This window comes from Caretta caretta, chromosome 16, assembly GCF_965140235.1.
Source record: "Caretta caretta isolate rCarCar2 chromosome 16, rCarCar1.hap1, whole genome shotgun sequence".
NCBI lineage: Eukaryota > Metazoa > Chordata > Testudines > Cheloniidae > Caretta > Caretta caretta.
The window spans coordinates 21,187,830-21,205,284 of record NC_134221.1 but is presented as its reverse complement, the minus strand read 5'-3'; the positions used below and the strand labels follow the sequence as shown (position 1 = coordinate 21,205,284).

At 47.6% G+C, this 17,455-nt stretch overlaps 1 protein-coding gene across 3 annotated transcripts in view; it reads right to left on the bottom strand.

The window, feature by feature from the left end:
• GSN (gelsolin) overlaps positions 1–17,149 on the bottom strand; it is a 52,006-nt gene extending 34,857 nt beyond the window's left edge. The window contains exons 1-2 of one of the 3 annotated variants that reach the window (XM_048823405.2): positions 17,024–17,129; positions 4,558–4,690 (exon numbers count right to left, since the gene is read on the bottom strand). In XM_048823405.2, coding sequence (XP_048679362.1) covers positions 4,558–4,569 — 12 coding nt within the window. In that variant the 5' untranslated portion in view covers positions 4,570–4,690; positions 17,024–17,129. Of the gene's footprint in view, positions 1–4,557; positions 4,691–14,445; positions 14,498–17,023 lie in introns of all 3 variants that reach the window. The other 2 variants (XM_048823404.2, XM_048823406.2) reach the window with 2 other exon arrangements.
• Positions 17,150–17,455: the final 306 nt, after the last annotated feature.

Genomic DNA, 17,455 nt, shown 5'->3' with positions numbered 1-17,455 from the left:
TGTTTTGTTGGTAAGCAATTTGGAGCAGGGATTTTCTCTTCCTCTTTTTGTACAGCGCCTCGCACAATGGAGACCCTGATCTCAGCTGTGGCCTCTGATTAAAATGCAATACAAACAACTTTTGTTGTAAACCAGATGCTGCAGGTTAGCTTTTGTTAATCCTTATAACAGGTGGCTCATCGCTCCTGAAACAAAGTTGAAAGTAAACATTTTCAGGCCTTTGTGGGAGAAGAGGCTAAATTACTGCCTCTCCATCAAGGGAATGTGGTTACACTGGCTCCTCAGTGCAAACACTACTTATCTGTCAGCACATTTTTCCACTCACTGCAATGGTTGGGACAACGGTGAATGGCAGGAACATCAGATTTCAGAGTCGTGTTAGTCTGTATTCGCAAAAAGAAAAGGAGGACTTGTGGCACCTTAGAGACTAACACATTTATTTGAGCATAAGCTTTCGTGAGCTACAGCTCACTTCATCGGATGCATACTGCTCACTTCATCGTATGCATCCGATGAAGTGAGCTGTAGCTCACGAAAGCTTATGCTCAAATAAATTGGTTAGTCTCTAAGGTGCCACAAGTCCTCCTTTTCTTTTTGCGAATACAGACTAACATGGCTGTTACTCTGAATCCTTTTCTTTTTAGGAACATCAGAGGTGACAATTCAGCCCACATTCTGAGTTCTACCCCAATTCACAGCCAGGGACCTTGCTGAACAACCACACTCAGAACTTTAAAAGAGGTCAGATGTGCTTTTAGAAAGAGCTGAAGAATCTTCCACCAATGAAAAGTCAAAGGTGACCCTGCTCTTTTCCAAACCCCTCTACCCTACAAAATCAGCTCAATCACAAATGAGATCCAGGGTTGTGTTCTAAACATGGTATAACATGATTTTCTCACCCTGAGTGGAAAGGAAAAACATGTTTTAGCCCTTGAAGAAATGACACTAACTTGCTGACATAAGTTGATGAACATTGTGTTCCTTAACATGTTTGGGGGAGTTTCTGTCTACATTAGTAATAACACTCTTGCAAAACAGACGGGCAACATTTTTAGACCTGATTATTTTTATAGTATAGAAATGGTATTAAATAGCCTGGTCTTTCAGAAAGAGGATTAATGGATTCCAATCCACTGCATGTAAACCAGTTTTATCTTTCCACTTAATATCCCCAGATTGTAGCTGGCTGACAGGGCAAAATCATAATCCTACAATAAGATACAAAGACAAAAACTAAATGCTCCCTGTGGACACTTAAGTTCCTGTGACAGTAACTGGGTGTGTTTTTACTAATACATACTGACATATATGACAAGTCTATTGTTTAATCTCTGTCACATTATTTACACCAAAACCTTGACTTTGTTAGAATGTATCCTTTTAAATAATCAGGTTCACATTTGAAAAACTTTTGTTACCAGTAGCCAACATTATTAAAAGAAAAAGTAACATTCTAATTTATTTTTCAGCCTTTATGCTATTTGTTTACATCTTTCATTTCATTCAGTTTGGACAGTCAAACATCACAGAGCTATTGTGGTGATTTATAAAGTTAACGTTTTCATGCCACTCTGAAAATACAAAGGACCACAAGAGTATATTTTATCAATTCTCTCCCCTGATATAACAAATCTAGACACAACTACTGCATTCATCATACACATTTGAGGAGCCAGGACTGGAACCCTTGTTTCATTGCAAAAAGAGAGTCCATCACAACTTGAGCGAAAGAAACAGTCCCTTACCAGCTAGCTGATAATCTCTGTCAGCCAGTCACTATAAGGCAATATCATTAATACATAAACAGTATACTACCTAGTTCCTCTTCATATCAAGGTGTGTAAAGTTCTCTTTATGGTGATTACACAGATAGCTCTTGAGGCTTTTTTTGTTTGCTTGTTTGTTTTTTAACATGATTCAGACTTTTGGGATTGAGGAACCAAAGTGTTACTCAGATCAGAAAGCGAGAGAGAACAAAGCCCTAATGATTTTGATTTCAGCTAGTATTTGGGGCTCTGTCCAATCTGAAAGATCTGACTTCTTTTGGATGATTCACTTCATCCTGGATTTTATATATTTTGGTTTGAATTGTAGCTATCATTTTTGTGTGTGGAAATGTTTGCTAAGCCCGTATGTTTAAACGTTGCCGGATGATTTCCCACTGACTCACCGACTAGCTCCTAATATAGACAAGCAAGTCTCTCTCCAGTAATGGCTGTGCACAGAATAGAAACCTCCATGCCTGAGATCAATGGGGAGTCTCCTGGGGGAGCAGGGTGATCAAAAACCCAGATCGTCCTATAGACTGGGGCAGGAGGGGTGGCTATCTTTTCAGCTAGGTAGGAAGGAACCAGTTTTCTTGAGAGTCCACAGAAGCAAGTTCTTTTCTCACCCCGTTACTTCTCAGAATTCTGTCAGGGTCACTGACTCCTACTGTGAATATCCTGCACGCACACTTAACTGGATGCATCTCAATGTAGTTCCAAATGCAGAGAACAACTGTGTCTGGACAGAATTACATACAGTACCACAGCAAGCTACTATTCACACTCCATGGAGTGATACTGACTAGCTATGGATTGATGTGATGTTTTGAGTTCCCATATTGCTCCACAAAGCCATTCTAGCATAACCTTGTGACATATGCTACAACGAATCCCCTTAAGAGAAGCTGATAGAACTGCAATTAGGCAGATTAGTCCCTGTGGAAGACAGCCAAATGTTAGAGCTTTCCTTTCCCCTCAGCCTAGCGTTGTGCTAGTCTCATAAGTTATTTACCTAGGTAAGGTGTGTCCCTAGGACTTTAATGTTTGTACAGATACTAGCCAACCTGTTCCCTTCCCTAGCTGGATGCAGAATACCCATAACCCCCAAGGTGGCTGCTATTGCTTAATACCATTACTAGACACACCTTCAACATCTGAATGAATCAGGTCAAAGAACAGGTAGTTAAATTCTAGAGATCGGTTCTTAAAAATGCTTATAGCCTAGGTAGCCTTGAGATAGGTGCTCTAGGCTTTTGAGTGCCTGACAATGCTGCTGGAGGGCACTGGGAAATCAGTTAATTTACTAATACACCTGTTAAGAACCCACCCTGAAAAATAATCCTATATGAATAGAGCAGGTACCAGTATAAAAACAGTACTCTGCAAACAGAACAGGTACAGATGAGTACTAGTAGAAGAGGTATAAAATAAGCTCTTTTGGGCGGGGTTCACATCTTCATGTGTGTTTGTACAGCACTTTACACACTGGTCCTGACTGTAGCCTCTGGTGCAGTGGTGAGCTGGAGCCAGTTTGCATGAGGGACAACTGGTTCTAAAAGGGCTTCTAAATTTAACAACCGGCCAAAAGTGGCACCTTAGGCGCCGATTCCATGGGTGCTCCAGAGCTGGAGCACCCACGGGAAAATTTGAAGGGTGCAGAGCACCCACCGGCAGCTCCCCACCCCACGCCAGCTCACCTCTGCTCCACCTCCTCCCCTGAACGTGCCGTCCCACTCTGCTTCTCCGCACCCCCCCTCCGGCTTCCCAGGAATCAGCTGTTCGCGTGGGACACCGGGGAGGGCTGAGAAGCAGGCGGCAGCTTCGCACTCAGGCCCAGGGAGGCGGAGCAGAGGGGAGCTGGGGGGGGAGGGGCGAGGAGGGCTGTCTGCACCGCAGCAGGTAACCCCGGGGGGGGGAGGGGCTCAGGGGAACCACTTCCCGCCCCAGCTCACCTCCGCCTGCTTCTCAGCCCTCCCCAGCATACCACGCGAACAGCTGATTCGCAGGAAGCCGGGGGGTGGCGGGCAGAGAAGCAGAGCGGGGCAGCGCGTTCAGGGGAGGAGGCGGAGCGGAGGTGAGCTGGGGCTGGGCACGGGACAGGGAGCTGCTGGTGGGTGCTCTGCACACACCAAATTTTCCCCGTGGGTGCTCCAGCCTAGGTCGGTGCCTAAGGTGCCACGGAGTCGGTGCCTAAGATGCCACTTTTGATGCGATCAGCCGCTCCCCCTCTGCCCCCCTTAGCTACACTCCCCCGCCCCTAGGAGCCAGAGGGACCTGCCGGATGCTTCCTGGGAGCTGCCCCAGGTAAGCACGGCCGGGACTCCCTACCTCGCCCCCCGGCAGGTCCCTCTGGCTCTTAGGGGTGGGGTGGGCACCTACTATGGTGGCCCACAAGACCCTCTCACCCGGTTCTGGGGGAAGTCAGGGGACGGAGGAAGGGGGGTTGGATGGGGTAAGAGTTGGGGGGGCATCAAGGAACGCGGCGGGTTGGATGGGGCAGGAGTCCCCAGTGGGCCGAGGTGGGTCACGACCCCCTCGTGGGGTGAGGAGAGAACCGGTTGTTAAGATTTTGGCAGCTCATCATTGCTCTGGTGCAATAGAAAAACTAAATAAATAATGTATGCTGGAACAGGTACCGGCTGAACAGGTACAAATGGAGGAGCACACACAAACATAGTAGTGCAGTTATAGTAAACAGCACGATCCAGCATTGTGCTCACGAAAAGCCTGACTAACATACTCTGCCAGTCAAGAAAATCTGAGATTGCATGATGTGGTGTAAACAACATACGCTTGCCAACATGACCTTTCAGGAAGCGGGGGTGAAGCAGGAGGACGTCTTCTGGAATCCCAGGTCCTGCTCTGCATGAAGTCTGTGCAGTGGCTTGTCCCACTGACTCCTTTTGCTTTTACTTTCCCTTTTCCTGAAAAAAAAAAACAAAAACTTCTCTCCTCCATCTTTTCTAGGACTCTGCCTTGAATGGAGACGTGAGCAGCAAATCAGTGTACGAAGCAGAGTAGGTATAACGGGCAACATGCTGCATTTCAGTTCCACTCCTTTCTGTCTTACCCTCCATTTTCTTTTTCACAGTGCTGCATTAAAAGCAATTTTCTGCTCAGAGAACTATTTTGGGAAGAGGGATATTTTTCGCTCAGACAAACCCCACAGGCCATGCTGCCTGATTACGGAGGAGCAGCCTGACTTCTCCATTGTTGACCATGCAGGAGGGAAAAGAAGTTACACCGGCTGCATTTTAAGGTGGCAGCATTCTAGTGGACATGTCCAGTAAGTTCCAAGGGGATGCTGCTTTGAGATGGGTCTTGGTGGAAGCAGAACTAGGATCTAACGAATATAGATTCCCCCTCTCTGAGGTCTTCGTCAGGGTAGAGGGCATAACACGGGTTGCAGAATCTGTTTTGAAACAGCAAGACTGCTAATACTATATATTTGAACTATCTGCTGCACTTCTCCAAGTAGCTACATCTTGTCCTGAGCATTAAGTGTTTAACTTTTAACACGATCATTGTCCTGTGGACCCTTCTGCATCAAAAACATGTCAGTTTTATGAAAATCCTTGACATACTAAAGCATCACGTGGGCTTGGTGCTGTGTGCCATCCCCATTCAAGGAGTTTTCTTTTTAAAATCTAGTCTCTGGTATCATTTCCAATTAACACAGGACCCAAATGCAAATTCATCCCTTTATGGAGAAGCTGATAACCATTTTAAGCTCTCTTTCTCTATCCCTCAGCCTCCTAAAATTGTTTGGTCATACTTTTGTTTGGAGTGATAAATGCATGATGATCTTGAAAAGACTGGGATTTTAATTTTATGTGGAGGAGAAGAATGAGAGGAGACATGACAGAAGTATACAAAATAATTAATTGCGCAGAAAAGATAAATCAGGTACTTCTACTTATCCTTTCTCATAATACAAGAAAAAGGGGACAGCCAATTAAATTGAAAAGCAGCAAATTTACAAATGATAAAGAGATTTTATGTAGAACATAATCAAAGAAATGTAGGGCTAGAAGAGACCTCAAAAGGTCATCTAGACCAGCCCCCCATGCTGAAGCAGGATTAAGTTAACCTAGACCATCTCTCACAGGTGTTTGTCTAGCCTTGTCTTAAAACCTCCAGTGATGAGGATTCCACAAACTCCTTAGGTAACCTGTTCCAATGTTTAACTATCCTTATAATTAGAAAGTCCTCTTTATAACAGCCTTTTACCCATTTGAAGATTATGTTTCCCCCCCCCCCCTCCACCATTCTTCTTTTTTCTAGACTAAACATGCCCAGTTCTTTCAGTCTGTCCTCACAGGTCATGTTTGCCAAACTTTGTATCATTTTGTTTCTCTCCTATGGAATCTCCCCAATTTGTTCACACCTGTCTTAAAGTGTGGTGCCCAAAACTGGATACAGTACTCCAGCTGATGTCTAGTGGCACTGAGTTCCACAAGCATCACTGAATCAGGAGTTCAGGAAGATTCAAAATAGGATTAGAAATGTATACAGAAAATGAGAACATCCACACTGCATTTCTTAACTCTTCCTGTGGAGCATGATACTGGCCAGTGTCAGATTGAGGATACTGGACTAGACAGTCCACATGGCAATTCCTACATTTCTAAATACTGTATGAATGAACAAAAACTAACCTAGAACATCTGCTTTTTGTTGTCCAATGTTACTTAGTGTCTTACAAAAGTTACTTGATAATTCAGTTTAACAGTGATTTGCATTTGATTTTAATGAAAGACTCAGAAAATTCCACTCGTTTAAATGCAATTTGGTAACTCTTGCTCCATTTCAAAACAAGCTGTTTCTTGAGGTAGATGTAAAAGTGGCGATACGCTGGTGTGTTCGGTGGCACATCCCTACTATCCAGCATGCTCCTCCAGCTGACAGTTATTGATTAGCTGCATTGATGTTCAAACTCGGATTATAAACCAGAAAGATCATATTTGTGAAGAGAATGAAAAAACAAATGTAACCACCAAATACATGGCAGCTATTTTAGGAATGGCATGGTTCCCACCAAAAGTCCCTAGATCAGATCACTTTCCTGCACCAGAAAATAAAAAAGAGTTGTATTCAAACCCATATAAGGCAGCATTTAGTCAAGATGGTTCTTTAAAATATTAGTACTGCTTTCTGTATTGTCAGAGGACTCGTCGTCTTGTTAGCTTTTCTCTTTTTGCAGCAGTCGCATCCAACTTTCTGATGTTGGCAGACACACTAGCAATTTGTGAGTTGCCTGAGATTTGCTTACATATTTACACAAAATATTTATAAAACAAGGTTTTATAATGGAAAGTGTTAGACAACCTGTATTATAGGTGGAGCTGACAGTAACACTGCTATATTATGAAACTCGCTTGTAGCATGTGTGACAAAACTCTGTCCTTGCCTCCGTGGGTCCCGCGTTTCCTGGCGGATTTCGCTAGCCTCAGCAGCCTACTGTGACCCTCCACGTAACCTTCTTTCTCTAGAGACAAGGGTCACAGTCTACTGAGCCATTTTCATCATAAGCCAGCAAGGGAGGGGAGGAGAAGTTATCCTTCCTTGCACAGTCTCTGTTATCTCCCAGTCTCAGTGATTAATCAGGGGAAAAAGGTGGGGGGGAGCCTGGGCCCACCCTCTACTCCGGGCTCCAGCCCAGGGACCCGAATAGTATCAGCTATGGTAGCTGACCTTTTAGAAACATGACATGTACAATTTCCTGGGCTACTTCCCCCCCAGCAGCCCTCACTTCCTCAAGCTCCACTTCACCCTTACCTCAGGGCCTCCTTGCCTGTGCCTGATATAGTGTGTACTACTCAGCCTCTCCAACAGCACAACTTCCTCCCACAGCTCCTGACATGCACCCCCACCTGACTGGCTGGGAGGCTTTTAACTAGTTTCAGCCAGCCCCTGATGGGCTTCAGGTGTCCCAATCAACCTAGCTTTCTCCCTGCCTTCTGGAAAGTTCTTAATTGGCCCCAGGTGTCTTAACTGACCTGGAGCAGCTTCCATTTCACTTAACCTGGTACCAAGGATTTGTTTAGCCTGGAGCTAATATATCTATCTCCCACTACTTTTCTATAGCCATCTGGTCTTGCCCCATCACATATTCTCCCCCCCCCAATGCTCAACACCATAGAGCTGGGCAACTTGGGACGCCAGGCAGTATGCTCGTGACAGACCATCAGCGTTGCCATGGTGGCATCCAGCCCTGTGCCGTATGCAGAACTGGAATGGTTGGAGGGATAAGAACCACCTGGTGACCCTTGCATTCTTTTCCTTATTCCGCTGCATCCACTGGAGGGGTGCATGGTCTGTCACAAGAGTAAATCGCCAGCCTAAGAGGTAATAACGTAGTGTCTCCATAGCCCATTTGACAGCAAGGCATTCTCTCTCGACTACTGCATATTTCTGTTCTCTTGGGAGAAGCTTTCTGCTTAGGTAGAGGATCGGGTGTTCCTCTTCTCCCACCATTTGTGACAGAACTGCTCCCAACCACACCTCAGAAACGTCTGTTCGTAAAATATATTCCCTGTTAAAGTCCGGGACTATGAGTACGGGGTCATTACAGAGGGCCATCCGAAGGTCTGTAAATGCTCCCTCTCCTGCGTCGGTCCACTTTACCATGTCTGGACCTCGGGCCTTCACCATGTCTGCTAGGGGACTTGCCCTAGTGGCGAAGTGGGGAATAAACCGTCGGTAGTAGCCTACCACACCTAGGAACACACGGACCTGCTTCTTTCGGGTCGGCCGGGGCCAGTTTTGAATTGCCTCTAGCTTATTCGTTTGGGGCTTCACTATGCCCCTTCCCACAATATATCCCAGGTACCTAGCCTCTGCTAGCCCTATGGCGCATTTAGTGGGATTAGCAGTGAGGCCAGCCGCCTTAAGGTGCGCAGTACTGCCTCAACTTTCTCCAAGTGGGTTCCCCAGTCTGGCGTATGGATGATATCATCTAGGTAGGCAGCTGCATAACTAGTATGGGGGCGCAGCAGCTTATCCATGAGGCGCTGGAATGTGGCTGCGGCCCCAGGTAGCCCAAAAGGGAGGATGGTGTACTGGAATAGCCCATCCGGGGTGGAGAATGCTGTCTTTTCTTTAGCTTCTTTGGTCAGAGGAATCTGCCAGTACCCTTTTGTCAGATCCAGTGTAGTCAAGAATCGGGCACTACCCAGCCGGTCACCCAGTTCGTCGATGGGCGGTACGGGGTGTGCGTCAAACTGGGATATTTCATTCAGTCGGCGAAAGTCATTACAGAGTCTCGTGGTACCGTCAGGTTTAGGCACTAGAACAATTGGACTGGACCACCGACCGTAAGACTCTTCAATAACCCCTAACTCTAACATTTTCTTTACTTGGGCCTTGATTTCTTCTCTTTTGGCTGCTGGGATTCGGTAGGGTCTCAATGTTACCTTGGCTCCGGGGATTGTGCCGATACGGTGATAGGTCTCAGTCGTCCGCCCTAGTTTTGTAGAGAACACATCTCTGTTGCGATTAATCATGTCTGCTGCCTCAATCTTTTGGATGATATCCTCACTTGCTCGTGTAAGTTATCCTCCTGGGGAAGGGTCTCCTGCATGACTAAGCATGCCTCTTGATCGTGCCAAGGTTTTAGAAAATTGAGGTGGTAAATTTGCTCCAATTTCCGGCGGCCTGGCTGCCGCACCTTATAGTTCACCTCTCCCACAGCTTCGATTATTTCGTAGGGTCCCCGCCACTGGGCCAACAGTTTACTTTCTGCTGTGGGCACCAGTACCATCACCCGATTCCCTGGTTGGAACCGTCGAAGCTTCGCTTGGTGGCTATAATGAGTTCGTTGGGTCTCCTGTGCTCTCTCCAAGTGCTCCCGTACAATGGGCGTAACTCAGGCTATCCAATCTCTCATCTGCAGTACATGCTCAACTATGTTCCTTCCGGGATTTGGCTCCTCTTCCCAGGCTTCTCTGGCTATATCCAATATGCCCCGAGGGTGGCACCCATATAGTAGTTCAAATGGAGAGAAACCCGTGGAGGCTTGCGGAACCTCCCCGATAGTGAACATGAGGTAAGGCAATAGGGTATCCCAATCTTTCCCATCCCAGCTCACCACTTTCCTGATCATGGCCTTGAGAGTCCTATTGAACCTTTCCACAAGGCCATCTGTTTGCGGGTGGTATACAGAGGTCTGTAGGGCTTGTACATGGAGCAATGAACAGAGATCTTTCATCAACTTGGACATGAAAGGTGTCCCTTTATCAGTCAATATCTCATTGGGTAGCCCAACCCAGGCAAAGATCTGTACTAGCTCCTTAGCTATTGTCTTGGAAGCTGTGTTGCGCAGGGGAACAGCTTCCGGGTACCGGGTTGCATAGTCCAGTATAACAAGCACATGTTGGTGGCCCCAAGCTGTCTTCTCTAGGGGCCCTACCAGATCCATGGCTATCCGTTCGAAAGGAAGAGGTATCAAAGGGCTATGTAACTGACACTCCAGACAACAGGTGCAGTATTGCCGGACATCTTCATGTACTCCTGGCCAGAAGAACCTCCGCAGGATCCGTGCCTGGGTTTTCTCTAACCCTAGGTGTCCTCCAAACAGGTGACTGTGGGTGAGACTCAATGTGGCTTTTTTATGTTTTCGTGGCACCAGAAGTTGTTGTATCTCTTGCTCCTGCATTTGCACCATGCAGTACAGGAGATCTTTCTTCACTATAAAGAAAGGTCTGGGACCCCGGACCTTCCCATCCACGGGTATCCCATAAATCTCGGCCACCTCTTTCCTGACGTTATCATATCTGGGGTCCTCTGCCTGGTCCCGCCCAAAAGTCTCTCTCCCGGGACTAACCTGCCCAAGCTCCCAGGGGCCGGCTTCTGCTTCTTCCAACGGCTCGCTGCCGTCATGGCTGGGGGCAGCTTCTGGCTCACCTTCTGTGGTGGAAGTTTCTCTGTTGGCTGCTCACGTCCATCTGCCTACTAGGGAGATCTTCTGGCCCTGGGTCAGGATCTGGGTTCCCAAGGCCTTTGCAGCCTTCCTCTCTTTTTTGTCTTCTGGGTCTTTCGGGGGGCTGAGAACAGATCCTGAGAAAACTCAGCGAACATTGGGAGTTGACATTCCCTGGTGACTAGTCGCTGTCCTCAGGGTCCCCACCTCCCTCCAGCCTCTCCGGGGGGAGAAAATTATCAAACCCTGGATAGTCCCTCCCAATGACTACAGGATATGGAAGTTTAGGAACTACGCCCACAGTCACTTCAATGGGGTTTCCCTGAACCTCTATCTCCACTGGGATGCTGGAGTAATGGCTCACGGCCCCATGCACGCACGTCACTGGTACACGTTTGGCTTGTAGCAGCTGACTATTTTTTACCAGCTTACCCGATATGAGGGTGATAGCACTCCCCGAGTCCACAAGCACTGTAGTCTCTGCTCCATTTATCCTCACTGGCCTGGTGTAATTATTTGGAGCTAATGCGACCCCCGCGAGGTGGATAAGGGAGCATGAGACCTCCCAATCCCCCAAATTACATTGTGTAGGCTCCTCGGTGCTGGGACACTGTGCTGCTATGTGTCCCCACATGCATAACATCTATAATTGCTTTTAATCACTCCCCTATCCTGGGGGTTAGGGGGTTTAGTCCCGGGGTTCCCCCCACTCAGGCCAATCCCTTCCTTCTGGGGTCCTCACTGGTTTTCGGCCCCCCCCCTTCTTCCACCTAGGACTCCCCAGGGGTTTGGCTGCCCAACCTTCCAGGGTCGGGGTCGGGTGCTTGCTTCGAAAGGGGCCTTCCTTGGGTAGTTGGGTCAGTTCCCTGGCTGTCATCCATCTTTCTACCACTGTGATCATCTCATCGTACGTGGACGGATCGTTCTGGCCTACCCATTTGCGGAGATCTGGCGACAGTCCCCGCATGTAATGGTCGATGACCAGGGTCTCCAAAATCTCCTCCGGCCTGCACACCTCGGGCTGTAACCACTTCCATGCGAGGTGTAGGAGGTCAAATAGCTGGGACCTCAGGGGTTTGTTCTCCTGGTATTTCCACTCATGGAACCTCTGGGCCCTTACCGCTGCCGTTACCCCTGATCGTGCTAGGATCTCTGCCTTCAGACGGGTATAGTCAGTGGCATCCGTGGCAGGCAAGTCAAAGTAGGACTTCTGGGCCTCTCCACACAAAAAAGGGGCGAGAATGCTGGCCCACTGCTCCTGGGGCCATGCCTCACGCTGAGCAGTCCTTTCCAATGAGAGGAGATATGCCTCTACGTCATCTCCTGACGTCATCTGTGGTAGACAACCAGTGGCCCTCAGGGTTTGCATCCCATCGGACCCCCGGGCCTGGGTGGTGAGGATCTTCAACTGGTCCACCACCTCTCTCAAGAGGGCACAGTCTTGGGTCACCTGGCTCATCAATAATTGATTGGTTTCCTGCTGTAGCCACATAGACCCCTGTTGTGCCATTGCCTGAACCCGGGTGGCCTCCTGCCGGGCTGCCGTGGCTTGTACCAGAGCTCTTACCACCTCCTCCATTGTGGTACAAAGCAAACAAACAAAAACCAAAAAAAAAAAAAATCCAAAACCCCAGTGCACTTTTATTTTTTAAACCTCTTTCTTCCGCCACACTGTGAACAAGTCCCACTCCTGACACCAGTTGTGACAAAGCTCTGTCCTTGCCTCCATGGGTCCCGCGTTTCCTGGCGGATTTTGCTAGCTTCAGTGGCTCACTGTGACCCTCCACGTAACCCTTCTTTCTCTAGAGACAAGGGTCACAGTCTACTGAGCCATTTTCATCATAAGCCAGCAAGGGAGGGGAGGAGAAGTTATCCTTCCTTGCACAGTCTCTGTTGTCTCCCAGTCTCAGTGATTAATCAGGGGGCAAAGGTGGGGGGGAGCCCGGGCCCACCATCTACTCCAGACTCCAGCCCAGGGACCCGAATAGTATCAGCTATGGTAGCTGACCTTTTAGAAACATGACATGTACAATTCCCTGGGCTACTTCCCCCACAGCAGCCCTCACTTCCTCAAGCTCCACTTCACCCTTACCTCAGGGCCTCCTTCCCTCTGCCTGATATGGTGTGTACTACTCAGCCTCTCCAACAGCACAACTTCCTCCCACAGCTCCTGACATGCACCCTTACCTGACTGGCCGGGAGGCTTTTTACTAGTTTCAGCCAGCCCCTGATGGGCTTCAGGTGTCCCAATCAACCTAGCCTTCTCCCTGCCTTCTGGAAAGTTCTTAATTGGCCCCAGATGTCTTAACTGACCTGGAGCAGCTTCCATTTCACTTAACCTGGTACCAGGGATTTGTTTATCCCTGGAGCTAATATATCTATCTTCCACTACTTTTCTATAGCCATCTGGTCTTGTCCCGTCACACATGCTTGAAAGTAGATGCTGCCTCCCCCTTCTAGGAATTAGTCCACAGAGGTCAACTGCCCACTACGGCAATTGGCTAATGCTGCCTCTCCTTCAGCTCAACTGGTAGAGGTCTGTGCTTTGGTAATGAAAGTCCCAGGTTAAAACACTTATGATGATCAAGGGTTGAGTTTAGGTTACGTTAAGATTAAAGTTGAAACAAACAGAACTCTCTGTAATTTCTGCCTTGCTGCTCTTTAGTCATTTAGAAACAGGCAAGTCTTGATTTCTGGTTCAGTTTCTCCCTCTTCCCTCCCAACACACTGATTGTCATCAGGCTGTGGAAAATAGCCACTCACTGTGCCATGTTTGTTTTACAAGTTAAACTTTATTATGGGGGAGTTTTTCAAAGACACAAGTGGCAGATAAATACCTAGCTCCCACTGTAATTCAATGCCAGTTGTGTCTCTGAAAATCTCCCCAGTAACTTTCAGATGCATATGAAAATGTTCACCTACAAACTCACTGACTGATCATTGCTGTTCAATGAGGTATAACTACATCCCACACTCTCCTGGGGTGCTTCCAGATAAGCCAGACTGTCTTCAGGCTGAGTACCACTGAAATCCATGGTAAAGCTCCCATTGACTTTAGTGACAGGATGATCAAGCCAATAGATGGTAGTGATAACAAACTAATTCTTTCAAATGGCTAACACTCAATATAGGGTCACTGTGACTCAGTGGCCAGCATTCTCACCACCAGGTCCGGAGGTCATAGTGTGGAGTCCATTCTAAAACTTAAGACTATAGCCACTACATACATTGCAGTGCTCTGCAAGAAGCCTGCTGAAATGCTAAAAGCCATCAAATGAAGGGATCTCTTCTGCTCATGGCACTTTATCAAAGGGACTATGGTGCAAACTTTCCCATAGATAAAATTAATAACTTGGCTGCAATGTCTAAGGTTGTGTGAGAACTATTCCTGGTCACACAAATGTGGCTTCACTTGCCTCGATGGTCATTGTAGACAGTATTTAACTCGTTACTTTGTAGAGTAGTTTGAGAAACCTAGAGGAGGAAAGATGCTATAGAAGCTCCCCTTTTTATCCTAAAGTAGGAATACCCTGTGCTGAGCCATGCCATGCCCCAGCAAAGGGAAGTTTTTTTGCCAATAAACTTGCATCATGCATAAAGCTGGCTATGGAGGATGGAAAGAACTGTAATTTTATCAGTTAGAGAAATAACAGACTCAGGAAAAAGAATGATGGTAGGATCCTTGTTAGCAAAGTTGGATTTTTACATCCAAAAGCAAGTTAACATTCAAAGCAATTTATTCAAAGAGGATCTACTTACTAATGAGGCCTCCTTGAAACAAGTCATCCCCATAACTTTTTTAACTCTCTTCCTAGGAAACATTTTAAATATGTTTAAGTGTATACATCTTTGAAATTTCTATTCAAATAGTGTTTTCAAAACATACATACTCCAGGCAAAAAAAACCAAACACAAAGCCCCCAGTATTCCCGGCACTAATGAGAACAGACTTGTGCTATTTTTACCAGTGTTTGGCATCTATCCTAAATCAGTTGTAAAGCAGAGGAAGATGACCCTTTACCCGCTGATCTCCTCTGCAAATCCACCAATACAATCTTCACAGGTTTCTTATTAAGATATCCAAGAACAGCAGTGGGATGTTATGGGTAGAAGCTTCTCCAGGATTTCTGTATCAGATTACACCAGGGTATTTTTGCCTCTGGGCAACAACAACATACATCTTCAGTATTTTGAAAAAAATTGTAACAACATTGTCAGTGATTTTATGAGAATTAAAAAAAAAAAGTTTAATTCCTTGAAACATAAAATATATGATGATGTGTTGTTAGACTATGTAATGCCAAATCACACAGGAGGTGCCCTGTCATTAATCTCACATACCACACAAAACATAGGGATTTGGAACATACATTTTCTGTTCACCCCAGGGAATGTTTTACCTAAGCAAATATATTCTCTTTAATCTTAGACTGTAAGATTCTAGGAACAAAGAGCTTGTCTACTCCATGTACTGTACAGGGCTGTGTACGTTTTCAGCAGACTACAAAAAAGTAATTCTATTTTGAATCAGCTCTCCTTTCTGCAGTTAATAATTTCTCTCCCCATTCTTAGAGACTAACCAATTTATTTGAGCATAAACTTTCGTGAGCTACAGCTCACATCATCGGATGCACAATGTAGCTCACGGAAAGCTTATCCTCAAATAAATTGGTAAGTCTCTAAGGTGCCACAAGTCCTCCTTTTCTTTTTGTGAATACAGACTAACACGGCTGCTACTCTGAAATCTCCCCATTCTATCTATCTATCTAGGTACTTATACTGCACTCAACACTGTAGTAATAGGAAATACCTTATTGTGCCTCTGAAATCATCTCACTGATCAGCCATTAATATCAATCAGTTGGTGAAATGATACCATAGCTATTCAATCAGCTGTGCGGTATTACTATATTTTCTCAAAAGGAGAATATTCTGTTTGCTTGTTTGTTTTTAAGGCACACAAAAAAACTGCTGCAGGCTTATATTTCCATTTCCACTATGGTTTGCCATCCAAAACCATTTCAGTAATGCCCATTGATGTGGGTGTGTGCATATGCAAGCGATGACTCATAGTGACCTTCCATCTTGTCTGCTAGAATTTACAATCATATAAAATTCACAGCAGCAGCTATTACCCTAAAAGTACTACATAATTACCAAAAAGAACACCCCAAATATGCAACCAAAAAGCAGCCGGGTCCATTCTGCTGCTAAGATTGAAAACAAAATGTTATCTGTTAACAGTTGTACATCTGACTACATTTTAAGTGTCCTTTTGCTAATGAAAGGTTTGTTTACTGGCTATTTAAAATTATGTGTTAATATTCTTTCAATTCCAATGAGTCACTCTGTTTAGTGTAGATGCAGCACCTAGGCTTCGCCATTGCCTGAAAAGTGGTGTACCAAAAGGCAAAGTTAGCTCTGCAGAGAGTACCATTAGTAACTTTGGGAGGTTCTGAACTTTTTGCACATGAGCTTTCTTTATTATAGATTTTGAAACAGTGCCAGAGCCTCAGGAAGGAGGGTTTATTTAAATATCAACATTCACCTCCCTTCTTGGTTAATGAGTAAGAATTCACGATGCCTCCGAAAAGAATCTAGGGCTCGGTCCTGCAGGCTGCTGCGCAACTTTCCCTCCCCTGGGAGTCAGGGAGAGTGGAGGGCACCCTGCTCCCTGCCAGGATTTGGCCCCGCCCCGGCACTACAGATACCATCCGGTGCTGGACGGGCACCCGTGGAATATCTTACGTGGGTTTCTATTAGACACATCAAAGCAGCCACAGGATGAGGGCCAGCAGCTTTCGCCCCAACCCCCTGCAGCGCATCAGGATTGGATTGGGTGGGTCCCTCCCGGCTGCGCTCACGCGCGTAAACCGGGGCGCACGGCGGCTCCCTGCTACCCAGGGACCCCACCTCCGGAGTCCAGGGTGCTCATGTGCCGGGGGCACACGGGCGCCCCGCACCCCGGTGCTCGGCTGCACCCCAGCTCCTGCCTTTCTGTGGAAACTGCCGCGAGTCAAAGCCATCTCAGGCCTCCATCCTGACTCGCTGGCGTCCAGGGGGAGCGTCCCATTGTCCCCACCCGCGGTGGGTTCGGGCCCTTATTCCCCCCAAGACGGGACTGCAAAGACTCTTTCCTCCGCCCCCAGCAGCTGGGGAGGCGGGACTGACACGTCCCCGCTCTGCCCTGCTGGAACAGGGGAGCTGCTGCGCCCCGGACTGTCTCCAGCAGGGAGCGGCCAATGGAGACGAGCCCGGAGCGAGCGCAGGCACCGGCCTCCCCCTCGCCCGTGGCATCCCCCGAGCCCCTGCAGTGGGGCTCTCGTCGCGGACCTACCTGCAGCTGTTGCTTAAAGGCAGGAGACGACTTGGCGAGTTAGTGCAGCGCCCGGCTGGCTGAAGGAAGCTGGCGCAGAGTGGGCTGGAGCTGGGACTGGGGCGGGGGTGGGCAGGGGCGGGGGCACCGAGTGATTCGCGGCTCTGTCCTCCACTGAGCAGCCGCAGGAGGGGGATCCTGGGGTGGGGCCGAGCTTGTCCCTGGGACTGGGTGCAGCAGCTGGGCTCGGGGGGCGCGGGCTGTGCAGCTGGAGGCTCGCGAAGCTCGTGTGCAGTAGGGCTGGCTGCGCTGTGTCTGTGCAGCAGCCAGGACGGACGCAGACGCAACAGGAGGAAGCCGGTGAGGTTAGGTGCATAAGCATAGAGGATGTGGTCACCTCCTGGTGCAGCAGGTGGGCTGCGAGGATGCTGGAGCAGCAGCCGCAGGTGCTAA